A 16085-nucleotide genomic window follows, 5' to 3' on the forward strand; every position below is an offset into this window, starting at 1 on the left:
CCGAACACAAACAAACAAATTTTTGTGCGGGTGCGGCTCGTTAACTTAGAGAACGAGAGCTAGCCGAACACAAGTTGTTCACGAACAACAAGCAGTTTGGACAACACTAGTGGAGCAGGACCGAATTCTCATTTGTGTGTGTGTGTGTGTATATATATATATATATATTACATATATTGTAAATTTTATTTATTTTAAAATTTGAGGGGAAATATCTACATGCATTCCACCTAAATTTTATATACTTACATTTCTAAAATCAAATTATTTAAATATTTGTATCAATTATATTACTAATTTAACTTTTATTTATTGCTTATTCATTTTAACTTAAAACGAGCCAAACAAGACCGAGCAACTTCTTATTCGTGTTCAACATAATTACAGATTGAGTTAAAAAAAATTATACGTGTTCAGCTCTCTTATTTTGATGAACGAATTTAACACGAGCTTCTTACCAAATCGAAAATAAGCATGAGCTTTTATGATAGCTCTACATGCAGGATTTTCACTAGTTAAGTATGTAATTAAATGTATTTATAAATTTTATACGTACACATAATTTTAATTCTTGAAAATATTAATTTTACGAGAGAATTTCAACAAACTATAGCAATAATAAAAGAAAGAAAAATATAACAAAAAAATACTGCTAGTTACAAAAAATGTGAAAGTAGTATACTTAAAAAATGTGGAAAATACATTCGTCCATTTGACCAACCACATGACGCCATGTTGCCCGCTGATGAGGTGTATGAGCACGAGGCTCGGTGGTTGGTTATCCAGACGTACGGTGTTGGAGATAATATTTTCTCTGGGTTGTCCCTTTTCGGTGAGACCTCCCCAATGTCCCTAAAGTAAATTATATAAATGAATAAACTAGGAGATTTACAGATCAACGCAAGTGGCTTTAGTGCCTACATTTACATATATGCCACCCATATTCTAGGTATTTACTTATATTTACTTATATACCACTTAACTTTACTTTTTACATTTATACCACCAAAATCCATCTTATCTCATAAATAATACTGTCATTTTAAATTTAATAAGTGAACTACACCTTTTCGTTCATAGGGAAGGTGGCATGTATGTAAAATTTGAAGTTTTGTTGTTAGATATGTAAATACATATGAATTGAGTGGTATATGTGTAAGTCTTTCATACATATATATGATGTGGGTATGTATTGCAAAATATTATTGTTGTCCGCTTGAAAATTCACGGTAATAGAGTGATAATTTAATATTTTAGTCTTGCACAAAAATGCAACACACATATAATAGAATAATTGTAGGAAGAAACCATAATGTTTTACATGGAAAAAACTGTAAAGAGAAAAAGACATTTGTTAGGAAGTACAAATGTACATTATAAGTGCAAAAGTACAAATGTACAGTCATTTTCACGACTGAGAGAGCAGTGTTACTGTTCTATACTAGATACAATATTTGTAATTGTATAATATACAAAAAAAATAATACATTTGTTAGTAACATTTGTCATATTCTAACTAGGACTGTCATAAGCAGTGGTAACAGGTGGCCGGTGATCGGAAGCGATAAGTGGTGAAGGTAGTTGACAGTTGAGGAGGCTGGAAGTTATTACAGGTCTTCAATACAGTTGTTATTCGTTATAAGTATATTTGGGATTCTACATTTGGAAGCAGGAGTCACCAGCAACAGGAGGTCAACAATGACAAGCAGTGAAAATTGGTGGTGGTCGATGGTGATCGACGGATACGGAGGCCGAAAGTTATCGTCGGAACTTCAATTCAGAACAAGTTTTGTAATTCCTCTTCTTCTCCTCTTCCCCACTAGTGAAGAGAGTAGATCTATATATAGCCTTTGGGTGAGAGTTATTTGGGTCTTTTGGTGAATAACTTCATTAATGATATGATCGGAATACTAATATTGATTTTCCTTGATTATAGAGTATTTAAATAATTTGATTGTCTTAATGACATCAAAATTGAGTGATCTTAGGCTTGTTGGATTCATGTCATCGAGACGCTCGACTTGACTACAAATATGTCAAATTTAGAGTCTATTTGATCATTCAATAAACTGTCCAAAACCTCCAAATTTGCTTCAATTACTTAATCTAGACTTAATTAGACCCAGATTGAATCAAATGTGATGTTATTGGATGCATCTTGTCAAGACGATCAGTTTAAGCATAAACTTGCTAAGACCAGAGTTTAGAAAAACAAAAGCATCGGGAATCACGTGTGATAATTTGTGTGATAATTAAATTTTTGATGCATAACATCAAAAAAAAAAAATTCAAATAAAATAAGAATTATCTACTTTTATTTCAAATAAATATTTTAATTTTTAAATATTATTAAAAAAAATTATAAATTGCGTTTGTTCGTTCGAAGACAAACAAATAAACGGGGGAAGTAAAACAAACAAATTGCACAAATTTTACGCCTGAAGAGTCTTGGCATCATTCTTCGGATTTTTTTATTAGAAAAAGCCTTCTAGTATTTGAATAATAGAAGGTTAGGTTTTGGCATACAGAGTGATTAAATATCATTACAATAGTCATACATGATAGACCTATTTTCCTTTTTTTTTTAAAAGGAATTATTAAATGTTGAATTAATATTAATGGATAAAGCATGTGAAGCATTAGAATAATATGAATATTAATTTGAAATTTTGCATAAACTAGTAGAGTTTATATGTTGACAACAATATAAGAGTCTGTTTGAGGCAGCAACAACTTATTAAAAAATAGTTGTAAAACTGCTAAAAAAACTACAGTAATGATTATCAATTTTTTTTTTTAAATCAGACCGCAGCTAGAAAACTGTCAAATGTAGATTTCAACAACTATTTGAAAAAGCTGTCACAATGCATTTTATCAAAACGGATAAAACTGCAGTGCGGTTTCTCGCCGCCACCGCACCGCTGCCCGAAACAGGCACTAATTCAATGCATGCATATTAATTTGTAGGGAATAATGATCATCAATTTTTTTTTTTTAAATCAGACCGCAGCTAAAAAGCTGTCAAAATGCATTTTACCAAAGCGGACAAAACTGTAGTGCGGTGCCTCGCCGCCACCACTCGCTGCCCCAAACGGGCACTAATTCAATGCATGCATATTAATTGTATTTATTTTATGAACTTAAAGTTGGTAATGTTATGATTTATATTTAATCCATCTTCCATAGATTGTTTTAAGTGGGGTGGAGTAGTTGAGGAGGGTCGATGAGTGCATTTTTATTAGACATCACCATTCTAATTTCTTTATTAGTGGATCACATCTCTCTTATCTCTTATAAGCAAAAATTTACCTAGTCAAACCGAATAAATTTTGATGCTTTCTTTATCATGTTTGATATCTTTTGGAGCTATTTTATAGTCCGTTAGATTGGATCATAAATTAATATTTTTGTAATATATATAGACATATGTGTGCGTGCGCGTGTGTGTTGTGTATCCCGATCTGTTGGTTGATATCTACAGTATAAGACCTCTCAGGTTGAAAGTTTGAATCCCTCTAACACAGCTAGCTTTAAAGAAGTGATACTCGAATTTTTAGGCAGATTAGGGGTTTTCAAAGACTCCTATTTAGCCTCTAGATAGCCGTACACCCATAATAATATAATTGGCGCCGCATATATAATCAATTGGCCCTTTGCTAATAAAACCTAAATATTTTATTATTCTTCACAATTTGACAAGAGCTCAACGCAGGGGGTTCAACTTTGGAAGATTTACATGCATACCACTCAATTCTTTTCTATTTACTTAGCTAACAGTAAACTTTAATTTTTAATTATATACCACCTTATTTATGCGCATGAAAGATTGTATGTCACTTATTTAATAAAATAGTTGTATTTTTGATGTGGAATGAAAGATTTGGGAGGCATAAATATAAGAAGCATAGTTAATGAACTAAATTTGTAAATATATAAGAATTGGGTGGCATGTATGCAAATGCCCTTCAGTTTGATACGATACAATCACCAAAAAAAATTTTTAAGCAAAGCAAAATAAGACTGAATTAGTTTCTCTGTGTCTCAAACACAGCTGTGAATTTAGCTCAGTTTGTTATTGGCTAGTAAATCTTTAAATTTCTGCTAGGATCCAAAAAAATGAGCTGAGGTGAGAGCTGAAACTTCAGACCGATTCTTTTTCAAACCAATTTTGAATCATACATGAAGTGACTCGAGATTGGCTTCTAGTATTTTTATTTATAAAAATTATATATACAATATTAAGTGCATTTGAATATAACAAATCACAAGCAAATTTTGAGTCATTTTCAAGCGAGGATGGATCCAAATAACTCATTCGGAGCAAGTTAGTTTTGATTTTGAGTTGAGTCGAACCGATTTCAAGCTGAAATGAATCCAAATAACTCAATTTGGGCCAACTAATTTTGATTACTAGCCAGATCAAACTTGATTCAATTATTAAGCCAGATAGACTCAAATTTGAAAAAAAAAAACACGAGCTGATTTTGAGCAACAATAAATCTATTCGAGCCGATTTTGAACCAACCACAACTCGGCTTGAAATCAGGTTGTTAAGCTCATCTCAAACGAATAGGAAAAAAAAAGCACATTTATTGATCTAATTTCCCATGAGGTTTGTTGAGAGAACTAAGAAGAGCAGCAACTGATGATTTGTTTTTTTTTTTTTGGAAATAAATTCCTTCAGCAGACCCAAAATCAGTACGAGGAAAACGAATCAAGTGTTTTGGACCGCAATACGAATCATGTGTTTTGGTCCGCAATCCATTATTTAACTTTTTATGTGATGGTTCAAGAAAATATAGAATTTAGTCTTTAAATAAATAAATTAGACAACTTTAACTTTCATGTTCGTAAATTCCATTTTAACATTAAAAAAATCTATACATATATATATTATTATTATTATTATTTTTCAATATCCAAATTTCTCGGTTCAACAAATAATTTGCTTATCTTAAATATGCAAATATAACATTATTTGAACAAAGAAATTACGTCTTCAAGACTGTTAATTCAATCTGTCAACTGAAATAATTTTTGCAGTAAGCTTGAATCCAAATGAATCAACCAATTAAAAATGTATGATAAGATGCGCATGGGAAGATTTACCAACCATTGAGGTACAAACAAAACACATTATTTAAGCAAATATGATGAAAATGAGCAGCAGCAGTTGTGCAAAGGGGTCCACAGAGGCACCAGACTTAAAACTTTGGAAGTAAATAGTTTTTTTTTAGTATTTCGGATAACAGAGCAGATTTAATAAGCATAATAAGGATGAGTACTGGTACTAGACCTCATGGGTTTCAGAAGCAGAATGGCAATAGTAATTTGGTGAACCTCATGCATTCAGTAGTCCCGAAGCAGAAGATCCACGGCATTCAGTCAACATGTCTAAATAGAACTGGCACTTGCTGATGTCGCTCCCATAGTTATTGATGCACTGCATATCCGCAAATTAAATAATTAAATAAAATATGGGAGTAGAGTGGGGAATAAATCATTCCTAAGTTTTGAAAATTGGTTTACTTAAAAATTAGGAAGATTTACATGCACTGCTCAATTCATATGTATTTACAGTGAGCTTCAATTTTTATATGGATAATACCATCTTTATGAAAAGGTGCATTTTGAAGCGGTGGTATTTTTTTATGTGACATGAAAGATTTAGGAGATATAAATGTAAAAACTAAAGTTTCAGTGATAGATATGTAAATACATGAGAATTAGGCGGTATGTATGTAAATTCCCCTACAAGTTATCTTTTAGATATTAGTCTCTAGCATTCAAGTTCTTGTAAGAAACTTTCTATCTAGCAGTAAAATTTCCTTATCAGCTAGATTAAATTTCACTTATTTTTATTCGCATAACATCTGATACCTATAACTATCATAATTAACAGCCAACACCCTGCGAATAACTACATTTAGATTGAATTGAAAATGCTCATATATTGACGTGTCATAATAGATAATCTAAAAAAAAAAAAAACATAAAGATGAAATGAATGAATAAAATTATAAAAGAACTCAACCTCAAATATATGATATGATGTGAGCAAACTACAAAAATCAGGTGGCTAAAGGACTGATCTCTATTCATGTTAAGATTTAATCGGATATAATAAGTTTTAAATTTCTAATTTTATGGAGGCATATTTTTTAATAAATTTTTTGAAATATTGGCACAAAATAAATTTTTTCTTAAGATTCTTTCGATAAATTTATGACGCTAAAAACTTAAAACCAAACATAAAATCCAATTAATCACCATAACAACAACAAATTTAACACAAAATATCAAAGAAATCAATTCATCAGTTTTCTCAATTGACTCATCAAATATAATAGGCATGAAAGATTCAATTTCAACTAGAAGTTGAAGTCCAAATTCAAAATTGAATCAGTTTATGTTAGAAGTTCTAGTTCAAATTAACGAATATAATCAACACCTATTTCAAGTTAAAATTCAGATATAATCTCATGCCCAATTTTGATTCGGAACTTGAATTACGCCCTTCAGGTTTAAAACCTAAAAAGGAGTACCCCTGAACAATTTTTTCAACAAAAAAAAGACCATTTATAATTCTTCAATTGACCTTGGGTGTAATAATCCTAACAGGAGGATCATTGTAATAATAAAAAATCTCTAAAAGTTCGATACTAAAGCTCCCATCTAATGGCTGTGGAGTGTTCTAGCCTAATTTATTGCTGATTTACTGCTTGAAACTTTTAATGAAAAAGGCAAATGATAAAATAATAGTCCACATAAGAGTAATATTTGGCGGAAAGAAAAACCTTTAAACCGTGCATATAACATTCAAACATGCTGTAATCACTTTCTTTATAATTTTTATACTCAACGAGTCACAAATATTATACCTTTAGTTTTGGTTTCAAATCACTCATATAAATTTAACATCAACATTTTACCCATTTGATTAAGAATGTCCCATTAATTCTGAGATGGCACATCTAAGAATACATGCATTGTCATAAACCTATTAAAGTATCAATCTAATCTGAAAATCTGTAATAAAAAAAAAAAAAAAAAAACACCCATCAAATGTCGAAACACACTAAACATCATGATGATCACGTTGCAACTGTCCTAAATCATAATTTATTAGATTCCATTTTAATTGCATCTTTTATTGTTTTTGTAATTAAAACATCATATTTCATGTTGACATGGTGCAACTTCGCTCTAATACCAAGCAAATGTAGGATGTCTTCGATTTTAACTTCCTATTACAACTAGATGATGCTATGCATGAAATTAGAGCACTTTAAAAATTTAGAGTTCACAATAAACAAACAAATAATTTAAACCATTCACTATTTTTATGCAACAAGAAAAATACATAAAATTCACAGCAATTTAGTTACAGTCAAATAAAACTTTAGCAGAGAAAACTAGGATCAATAAAACTATACATCAATTGAAAACACAAACAAAAATAAAAAAAATCAATAATTTAATAGATTTGATTAAAATCATTCGCTTACAATCAATCAAAAAAATATGTGACAACAAAATAACAAGAAAAAAAATTTACCAAATAAGCGTCCCTCACTCCATGTCATAAGAGTATGTTAGATTCAAGAAAAGTTAGCATCTAATACTTGCATCAAACTAACTAGTATCCAAATCAAATAAAAATTAGAGAGAGAGGGCGAATTTTATTAAAAAAATTGATGTATTTTACATGCCTCGATGTCCTTATTTATAAATAAAAAAACCTAAAAAAATCTTTGAATTAATATGGAAATAAAAGACACAAATTGCATAAGTAACAACTGAAATTAGCAAACTAAGAAAGATTTGTTAAAGCAAATGTATTCTTCAGAACAGTTATTTTGTCACAATAATTGGTAACAAGTGTCTATCACCCGCGTTTAGTATGAGAGTTCGAATACCAGATTCAAATTAAAATAAAAAACAGAAGAAATAGAATATCTTCAGCTCTCTATTTTTGTTAGAAATCCTCAAACTAGTCATGGGAAGCACATCAGATCACGGAAAAAGTACCGGATCTTACATCCTAGAAGGCCCTGTTATACTGTAACTATAATAGTTAGCTAGTAGTTAGCACTGCCTAGTATGAATAGACTTTATATTCTTAACTCTAAAATAACAAATAACAACAGCAGAATAAATTCGGCCCTGCACAACGTTAGGGCTTGTTTAGGACCATATTTGTCTTTTGTTTTTGTCTTTATTTATATTTTGTTTTTAAAAACAGCTATATTTCAATCAAATAGCCAAATATATTTTATTGAAATCAAAATATAAACAAAACAAAACAAAAAATAAAAAATAGAAAATAAAAATAAAAGTGATCCCAAAGGACCCCATAATAATTGTCAAATTAGTTAAAATCAGAACGCAGAAAAATGGAAGCTTACATCCTGGAAGGCCTTTGAATGAACACTGCATGCATCAACACCACCAGCATTTCCCACTGGAATGGAAGCAGCTTCAGGAACTTGAGAAGCTACAGTTTCATGCTGAATAGTTCGAGGACCAAAAACAGAATCCACCGCCCGATGAGCAACAGCGCTCCCCGTGCCAAAAGCCATGCCTGTGCAAATTTTAAGAGTTAAGATAAATAAGGTATGTTATAATTAAAATAACATAGCATCACATCAACCAGTATCATATAAAATGCCTATTTATGTCTGGCCCTACCTTGAGCTATAGTAGAGCCAATCCCTCCAAGCATAGATCCACCACCGTGGAGCGGAGCTGGAGGAGGAGCATGATTTACAGCTGCAGAAAAAGTAAGAGATTGGATCATCAAGGAGGAAACCATGTCAGAAATAAGCAGAGTGAAAGGTTGAAGGAAGCATCTTGTACTGTGAAAAAAAAAAAAAAACCCAGGACATCAATGAAGTTATTACTAAAAATTACAGTCAATAAATTATTTACGAATACAAATTCTGCCCTGTAAGCTACGTTTACCACCAAAAATTTTATCATAGAAGCTATGGGCTACTCTGAAACATTTCATACTTCCACAACCAATTGCCAATGGTCTCCTGGAGTTTCGGAATCGCCCATTTCTTCATCCTTTAAGCTGCCTTAAGCAATGGTTTTGCAATTAGGCTTTCCCTAATCAACATGAAACCTTTTTATATTCATGATTCGGTTTAAACCTATATCTCGATACAACTCATCTTCCCAAACTTACATATAGAACATTTATATCTTGATATGCACATAATTAAAGCTAAAGCAGCATTATGAAATTTCTTGATTTTCAATTTTTCTCTTCGAAGTCAAAAAACCAAAAAAAAAAAAAAAAAGTTTCCATTTTTACCCTTTAATAACTGCATCAGCTATATCTTTTTTTAATGAATCTTCTTCTTTTCCTTTTTTTTTTTTCCGTAACCAAACCGAGCTTAATCATTCTACAAGTGTCAAATCTTATTCAAAACAATTGTCAAAAAGAATATATAGAAATTGATATGTGGCACAAATTACATTACCTCAAGGACATTGAATTATGTAGAAATAAATTTTAATACAGCATAATAGAATTGAAGGCATTTTAAATCATCTGAAAAATGAGAGTTACTATTTTATGAATTCATTTCATTTGAAAATTTGGAAGTACTTCATTGCTCCTCCCATAAGGCCCCCTCAACTATCCATTCCATTCCACCAACCCTCGTCAAGTCAACTGGCACAGCATTGCACTACGCATGGAAAAGACTTGCCATACCAATATTTTCACAACAATTTTCAACACCTAAAATGAGTTGAATATCCTCCTTATAATCTTTAATTTTTGCTTTCCGGTTACTGCAGATGTGACATTTGAATGAATAGCAAAAGGTTGAATGCTTTTGTTGCTTTTATTTTCTAGTGGAAGTGAATGTGCGCTTGGACAGATGTAACGTTTAATGAATTGAGTTTAGAGGCTCTATGTTCTTCAGTGAATGTGAATAAAAAAAAAAAGAAGGTTGAACAACTTTCAAAATAGAACGTAAAAATTAATACATGGAAAATTGTTATATTTAAAATTTAAAACTTTTATATCATTAGCTGAATAGTAAGTAATGTTTCATTCATAACCTTATTGAATTTTATTTTTCTTACTTGGTACAATTCTAACACAGCATATACTTATCTAAAAGCATCCCTACATTTTAGGTATTAAATAAATTGCCCTATTTCATGTTAAGGCTATATTATTAAATACATGCAAGTGATAATTTTTAGTAATCCATACATTGTTAATGATACTGAACATTTCATCTTTCAAGTAATATAAGCTTACGATTTCTTTGATCAGGTTATCACTTATTAAAAACCTAAATCATCATCAAGATTTCTTTAATGTGATTCCTAGGAAACTTTAAATTGCTTTTTCATGTGATTATCAATAATCATACAGTATTGTAATTCTTAAATCAATTTTAGTACTCTGCTAAAAGTTTATTATTACATATACTAACACTTTTAAGAATCATTTCATAGTCCAACGTGAATATGATTGCTTTGATACATTCACAAGAATTTAATAATAAAAATCCTACTAATTAATATCAAAACATTATGCATAATTTCTATTGATTAGGTCATTATTTTACTCAAAGTCAAATTCTTCGTTAACTATCAATTTTTTTTTTATTTAAGTCGATTATAACACAGCGAATATCAATCTATAGTCTATACTAATAAAAAATAATTCATATTTAAATTACAATACTTAACATGTAAAACTTTGCTATTCACATATCCAGCGCTTAAAAGTCCACGTATCCAAATATACAACTTAAAAAACTTTAAAATGCTCAAATATAGAACTCTCCGTCAAATTAAGTTAACCACGTCTCTCTCCAGCGCCTAACTTTATCATTCTCCATTAACATCCTATTCTATATTTAGAATATTTTAATATAGAAAATTAAATATAATATTGCATATTTTTTCTTGCACTTAGATGCACTTCTATATCTTTCAAAAGCAAGAGCTTTGCACTCTCATAGAGATTGTCATAGAGATCAATATAATTTACATTTAATGAACAGTCATAGAAACTTGTTTTTTTGATTGATTAGACCTGTAGCTAAGTTGATTAAAGAAACTTGAACCAGAAAATTTGTATCACAGAAGAATTATGAGAAAAAAAAACAAAGAAATACCTGGTTGAGGGGGATTCCTCACAGGAGCAGGTCGTGGAGCTGGCCGAGGAGCCGGTCTTCCTACATAGTGATTTCAAAAGGTATTCTTTAGGGGAAAAATGCATTAAACACAGTAGCAAGACACAGAAATGAATTTTCACCAGGAAACAAAATTCCATAAACGAGAAAGAACATGGCTATGTACCAAAATAAAAATAAAAAAAATCATCAGCAATCACAATCGTCATTATTAGGCTCAACACAGCTACTTGGGACGGATTTATAAATCCCTGACCTCCATCTGTTCTTGCTAAGTGGTTAATGATGTGTTAAAATAATTCCCACAAACCATTTTGAACTAGTCCAATCAAAGCTGCCTTTGCTTTAATCCTTTTTTCCTAATCCTTGAGTATTAATGTTTTTACACCAATAGAAAGTATTTTTTCTCTTTCTTCTGCATGCCCGAACAACCTAAATCATTTTTTCATATCACAATTTCCAAAAAAATTATACACAATTTCTCAAATATAATCACTTCCAAATATAACCATCCTAGTTTAATTAAGCATCTTAACATTCTCATTTGTAATGCAATTAACTTAGTAATCATGACACCTTTGATACTCAAAGTTCCAAATCATTCAATATAATTGCCCTAATAATAAGTTTCTTTGATTTACATATAATATCACATAATAATCGTGATAAAATTTTCTATATAAATCATCCAAACTCCACGAGTCTTATCATCATATTTATCCCACTGTTCTATGTGATAGACCTGAGATACTAAAACCAATCACTTTGCATTCTAGTAATATTAGCCAAAAATTATTATTACACAAATTGAAATTGCAAATCATTTAGTTGATATTTATTCTAGTTATCCAAAGCCTTTTTCATTCTAATCATTTTCTTCATTATCCAAAATTTCACTTATTTCTACAAAATTATTACTTAGATCATTTGTGAAAAGCATGGACCAAGATCTCTCATTTTGAGCATCCTATATAAGCATATCCATATCAAAGAAAAAATGGGCTTAATATTGATCTTTGATGTAACCTTATTGTGATTGAAAACTGGTTGATCACTCCAAAACTTGCTAATACTAGTCAACATTTAATAATACATTTTCTAATAAATTCAAAATTCGTATGCCACATCTCTTTCCTTTGATGAGCGCCAAATAAATTATGCTGTAACTTAATCATATACATTCTTAAGATAAATAAAACCAATATTAAGATCTCTTATTTTCTCTTCGTAGTTTTCTTATTAATTACCGTAATACAATAATAGCCTCCATAATAGATATCTAGCATAAAACCAAATTAATTCTTCTACACTATCATAATTTTTCTTATCCCAATATTACATTACTAGCAAGTAACTTCATTATATGACTCATATGTTAAATTTTTATATGATTATCGCAATCATAAATATCTCTTTATAAATTTATATCATAGATCTCCTTATTCTATTTCATCATACTTTTTCCAAAACATGTGTGTGCGCGCGCGAGCGCGCAAGTTGGTGTATTAAAAATAGAATAATAAGACCTTATTTAATGATGAAGCTCTCAAAGGAAGAAGGAAATGTTATTGTAAGAAACTATATAGAAGCTGTACAGAGTGTGTATATATATATATATATATATATATATATCAAACATTTGTCATCACTTAGTACCTAATATAGTTTAAAAGCCACCAAATGTTATTTATTTATTAGCTAGTCCTCTTGACCTCCTTTAATAGCCTTTTCTCCATATGCAATTTCCAATCCCTTAATTAACCGAGGGTGTAAACAGGTAGCACATAAACAAAAATAACTCTATTCGAGTTATATTCCTTGATTTGTTTAATTGTCCGTAATAATTTGTGTTTGATAAAAATTGACATTTCTTTATTTGTGTTCCTTTTGGTAAAGGTTTGATTTAGTTGTGAACATAAATCAAGACAAACAAACATATCAATCAAGAAAAGAACTTCAAATTATTTTAAATAAGAAGAAAGATCAAAAGAATCAACCTTATGATTTCATTACAGAAAGGCAACACTTCAACACCACCAAAATGTATATGAAAAAAAAAAAAAAAACTTTATTTGTGTGTAATTCATTAAGGAATCTAACCTAAATATTGCGTCAAAGTTAGACAAAATATTTAACAAATGAGCCAACCATGAAATACTTAATTAGCTAAACACAAGCAATTCACAAAAACTGAACTTCATGGACACCCCAAGATCAGAAAAAGGTTGGCCAAAAGCCTTTTCTTTCACATTTTTGTCACTCTATGGTAATTTGTTCTTTTGATCATAACATAGAGACTTTTGATTGACTACTTTTTACAATATAGCAATAACCTTCAAACGAGCTTTTGCAATAGATTAAACTTGGAATACTTTCATTTCCATCCATATCGAATAACTCAATTTTTTTATCGGGCTCGAGTAAAGAACCAGGCTGATGGAAAAACATGTTATAATGACATGTTATGATGTAGATATGATGTGACTGATCAATTATTTGTCAAATATTTAAACTCCCATCCACTTATAGATTAAGCAACATAGCAGATTTTCTAGGATAAAACATGAAATGAGTTGGTAGCGCATCAACAATCTTATCCTATTTTCCTCGCCATTGTTGGACAAAACATGTTACGTAACTTGACAGCAAATATCCTTCTTCAAGTTTTTGCACCAATATTCTTGATATTCTATTAAATGTTATCTCGGATTTTCTCCTCCATCCTTATAGAGAAAAATTTCTTAGCATCATGCGTCTGGTGCAAAAATTTTGGGTAAAACCAAATGGACATTCCCAGACTTCTATGGAGTACATATTCAACTAAACACAAACAACATCTGTTTCTCAGCACAACCAGAAGCCAACATCTTCCTTTGTTTTGGAATGGCATTGTTCCATGACCAATATAAATTTGCATCACAAGGGAAGCTGTAACCACTTTCCTCTAATAAAGGCACAACACTATAACTCATGTAGGGAAGAAATATTTATGATAACTTTCAGTATTCCAATTAATATCTCCAAGTGAATTGTGGTTCAAATAGATTGAAAAAGGTCCACTCAATCTAGTGAGGGGCAGTCGAACAACAATAACCTTATTATTGCTACCTAGCATTATCTTGGGATTTCCTGCAAATTGAATCTATAAGGACAAAAAGTATCATACTTTTCATCATCTTATAAACACAACATATACTAAATCTGATTACGATGATGCTAGGGCGCAATCAATAGTAGCTCTATACCATGCAACAAATAGCTGCAATACTTGAATGAACCAATTAAAAAAGAAAACACTAAGCAGTACAAGCCAAACAAACCAACAGCCTTTTATATGCTAAATAAGATTGAATGACTATAATCTTCAAAGCAAACTAAACCAATAACCCCTTCAAAAATCACTATTTTCTAGTGGGTCATTAACATACATGCCACCCAATTCCTAATTATTTATGGATCCAAGACTAAAACTTTACAATTTTACATTAGTCCCACCCAAATCTTTCAAGCATGGGTAAATTGGCATTTATGTAAAAATTGAAGTTTAGATGTTAATATAGGTAAATACATAAGAATTGAGTGGTATGTAAGTGAATCTTCCAATTTTCTAATATGGTGCATTCATTTATTAAATGGGATAATGACATGCAGACCACCCGAAACATTAGTATTTACAAATTAACTGGAATAAAAAAGTGAATGGTAATAAAACAAACCACTGCTGAGAAGCAAACAGGTATAAAAAGATGAAGGAAATTTCAATTTCAAATTTTTTTTTTTTAAAAAAAAGAATAAATAATAACATACAAACGATAGACCTGTCTAAAATATCACCAGAATTAACATTCACAAGAACCAGAGAAATCACATGCACATGTCATTTATAAGCAGACAAGTAACTACAAAAAGCGTCAACTAGAATGAATCATTTAGAATTTTAAAGATGAAAAACCAAATAAATCTTGCGTCTAAACCTATTCCATAGCATTCACCTAGGGCAAGCTAACAATTTCTAAACAAATGATCCCCAACCAAAGAGAGCCGAATAAAACATATCCATGTGAAAAATTGCCTCAGCGAGGTTAACAAATTAAAATCGAAGTTGAATCCACAATAAAAATGAATTTCCACAAAGAAGCGTAATCTCGAAGATAAACCTAGTTCTCTATGCCCCTTTCACATATATAATCTAGGGCAGCATAAGAAATTCGAAAGAAATCATATATAAACGGAACTGAAGCATGCCTAAACAAAAGAATAATAAGTAATCGATTCAACCAGAAAAGACAGATGCCCATGTCCATCAAAAGCCAGCGAGGAATCTAGCGATTATAAATACACAAAAACGGGAAGAAAACCTAGCCATCTAGGAGGCACTACCGATAGAAAGAGAAAGCACCTGCGGAGCTTCGGCGAGGCATGGCTGCAAGAAGGTAACGAATAGAGAGAACTGCGAGGCAACCCAAAAAAAACCCTAGCGATGATGATTGAGCTTTCGGGGCAAAAATAAGCTACCAGAAAGCGAAATTCCTATTTTGGCCTCATTGAGTACGAATATTCCGGGAAAGTTTTTGCGGTCCAGAAGGGGCTGTTGGCTTAGGGTCTGTTTGGGGCAGCTGCAGCTTATTAAAGGGCTGTTGGCTTAGGGTCGGGCAGCTGCAGCTTATTCAGCTTCTGCTGATAAGCAGCTTATCCTGATAATCTGCTGATGAGCAGCTGATCCGGATAAGCTGTCTGGCTGTTTGGTTGGCGCTTATGGAAAACAGCTGATTGTGAAAAATTGACCTTTTTGCCCCTGTTCTGAATAAGCAGTTTAGCTGTTTGGTTAGTGCGTTTTGTAAACAGCTTATTTGGAAGTTATTTTTCTTTAAATGTACAATCTGTGCAGCAGAATCTATTCTTCTCTAAACAAAA

The 16085-nt window shown here is 31.1% G+C and overlaps 1 protein-coding gene across 1 annotated transcript; it reads right to left on the reverse strand.

Moving 5' to 3' along the window:
* Positions 1 to 5059: 5059 nt before the first annotated feature.
* LOC110019611 (uncharacterized protein C6C3.02c) lies at positions 5060 to 15679 on the reverse strand. Its single transcript, XM_020717347.1, has 5 exons — positions 15571 to 15679; positions 11154 to 11213; positions 8692 to 8772; positions 8409 to 8584; positions 5060 to 5443 (listed from the first exon to the last, which is right to left on the reverse strand). The coding sequence occupies exons 1-5, from the start codon at positions 15590 to 15592 to the stop codon at positions 5342 to 5344; spliced, it is 441 nt and encodes a 146-aa protein (XP_020573006.1). The 5' UTR covers positions 15593 to 15679; the 3' UTR covers positions 5060 to 5341.
* Between the last annotated feature and the right edge of the window lie 406 nt (positions 15680 to 16085).

Source organism: Phalaenopsis equestris, unplaced genomic scaffold (genome assembly GCF_001263595.1).
Source record: "Phalaenopsis equestris unplaced genomic scaffold, ASM126359v1 Scaffold000064, whole genome shotgun sequence".
Lineage (NCBI taxonomy): Eukaryota > Viridiplantae > Streptophyta > Magnoliopsida > Asparagales > Orchidaceae > Phalaenopsis > Phalaenopsis equestris.

What these genes read in the sequence shown, in the direction of transcription:
- LOC110019611 (XM_020717347.1), bottom strand. Translation starts at nt 15,592, where the DNA reads ATGCCTCGCCGAAGCTCCGCAG. An exon ending in TGGCTCTACTATAGCTCAAG is followed by an intron (nt 8,585 to 8,691) that starts GTAGGGCCAGAC and finishes AAATTTGCACAG; the next exon opens with GCATGGCTTTTGGCACGGGG. An exon ending in ATTCAAAGGCCTTCCAGGAT is followed by an intron (nt 5,444 to 8,408) that starts GTAAGCTTCCAT and finishes GCGGATATGCAG; the next exon opens with TGCATCAATAACTATGGGAG.